Source organism: Lissotriton vulgaris, chromosome 10 (assembly GCF_964263255.1).
Source record: "Lissotriton vulgaris chromosome 10, aLisVul1.2, whole genome shotgun sequence".
Lineage (NCBI taxonomy): Eukaryota > Metazoa > Chordata > Amphibia > Caudata > Salamandridae > Lissotriton > Lissotriton vulgaris.
The window spans coordinates 43,417,424-43,419,109 of record NC_141698.1 but is presented as its reverse complement, the minus strand read 5'-3'; the positions used below and the strand labels follow the sequence as shown (position 1 = coordinate 43,419,109).

Here is a 1,686-nt window from a genome sequence, read left to right as displayed (position 1 = left end):
ATTAGCACTATACATGATATAGGTTCTCATTTAGAGGAGGATGGTAACTCCAATTTATTTTTCTTTTTTCATTTAAAAAGCACCAGCTTTGAAGGCAAGAGCGACATCGTAAAAAAAATGCTAAGTGATTGTAAACTCTAAATCTGGGTGGCCAGCAGGGCTGCCACCTGAACTGTTGGCTGCTAAATGAAGCCCTTAGTGTGGAGACTGATAGGTGGAGTATGTATAAATTTGAGGAATTTGTCGTAGTAGCATCCTTTCTACACCGATTTTGAGAGATTCTGGCATAAGCAGCGTGAACAACACCATTTACACATTTCTGCTGGTAGTGATTTTTTCCTCCAACATCTCTACCTGTGGAACAGCAATACCAACGCCAGACCAATGGGGCATGTGAACCAGACCTCCGTGTCAGAATTTATCATTTTAGGCTTTACAGGTTCCCCTGAGATCCGCTTCCTACTGTTCATCTTCTTCTCAATTGTCTACCTCATCACTGTAACGGGAAATGCCACAGTGATGTTAGTTCTGCATGTAGTCCCCAGCCTACACACCCCAATGTATTTCTTCCTCCGCAACCTGTCATTTCTGGAGATGTGCTATTCATCAGCCACAGTGCCCAAGATGCTGACCAACCTTTTGGCCGCGGACAAGAGGATCCCGTTCATTGGCTGTGCCACTCAAATGTACTTTTTGCTCTCCTTGGGCACAACCGAATGTTTCCTCTTGGCTGTAATGTCGTACGACAGGTACAAGGCCATATGTCACCCCTTGCACTACCATATTATTATGAACAAGAGACTGTGCCAGGGTCTGGCTGCCGGATGTTGGGCCAGTGGATCACTGCTCACCTTAGGCAACACATCATTCATCTTTACCTTGCCATTTTGTGGACCCAACGTCATCATCCACTTCTTCTGTGACATCCCACCTGTCCTGGAGTTGGCTTGTGCGGATACATCTGCTAATGAAGTTATAACCATTGTACTCTGCAAAGCCATCCTGCTCACCCCCTTTCTACTCACTCTTGCCTCCTATGCCCGTGTGGCGTCCACTGTGCTGAAGATGCGTTCTGTTGAGCGTCAACGTCGTGCCTTCTCCACCTGCGCTGCCCACCTCACATCTGTCAGCCTTTTCTATGGTACTGCCTTATTCATGTACCTGCGACCTAAGGCCAGCTATTCCCTAGAGGTGGACAAACTACTGGCTCTGTTTTATAGTGCATTTACACCAATGCTAAACCCATTGATCTACACTTTGAGGAACAAGGAGGTGATGGGATCCCTGCGGAGGATTAGCAGCAAGCTGTCACTTGCAAAGAAGCTGCAGAAATGATTATATTTCTGGAGACACCATTGCAGACTGACATTGACACAATTAACCCTTTTGGTGATTTGTATATTGCATGTATTGAATAATAATCACCTAGAACAGATGTGGGCAGATGTGATAATAAATTAAACAAAGAGACCTTGCGGTGGATGTTATTAGAAAGACAATGATTGATAGAGCGATGGGTGAGTGAGATATGTGAGCAGAATCCAAAAGTTGCAACTAACATTGTACTTAAGAGTCCAGAGAGCGTTCTTGATAACTCTATCAATTTGATGTTGGGTGTGAAGAGTATTGTAGATGGGGATAATCTCCTTGTTAAATAAATTGAACCCACTGGGAATACTTTTATGT

General features: G+C 44.4%; 1 protein-coding gene across 1 annotated transcript; it reads left to right on the top strand.

Moving 5' to 3' along the window:
• The first annotated feature begins 384 nt into the window (after nt 1-384).
• LOC147684517 (olfactory receptor 10C1-like) lies at nt 385-1,335 on the top strand. Its single transcript, XM_086939678.1, has one exon. The coding sequence runs from the start codon at nt 385-387 to the stop codon at nt 1,333-1,335; it is 951 nt and encodes a 316-aa protein (XP_086795804.1).
• The last annotated feature ends 351 nt before the right edge of the window (nt 1,336-1,686 follow it).

Excerpts from the sequence above, each read along its gene's own strand:
- LOC147684517 (XM_086939678.1), top strand. The coding sequence starts at position 385 with ATGGGGCATGTGAACCAGACCTCCGTGTCAGAATTTATCATTTTAGGC.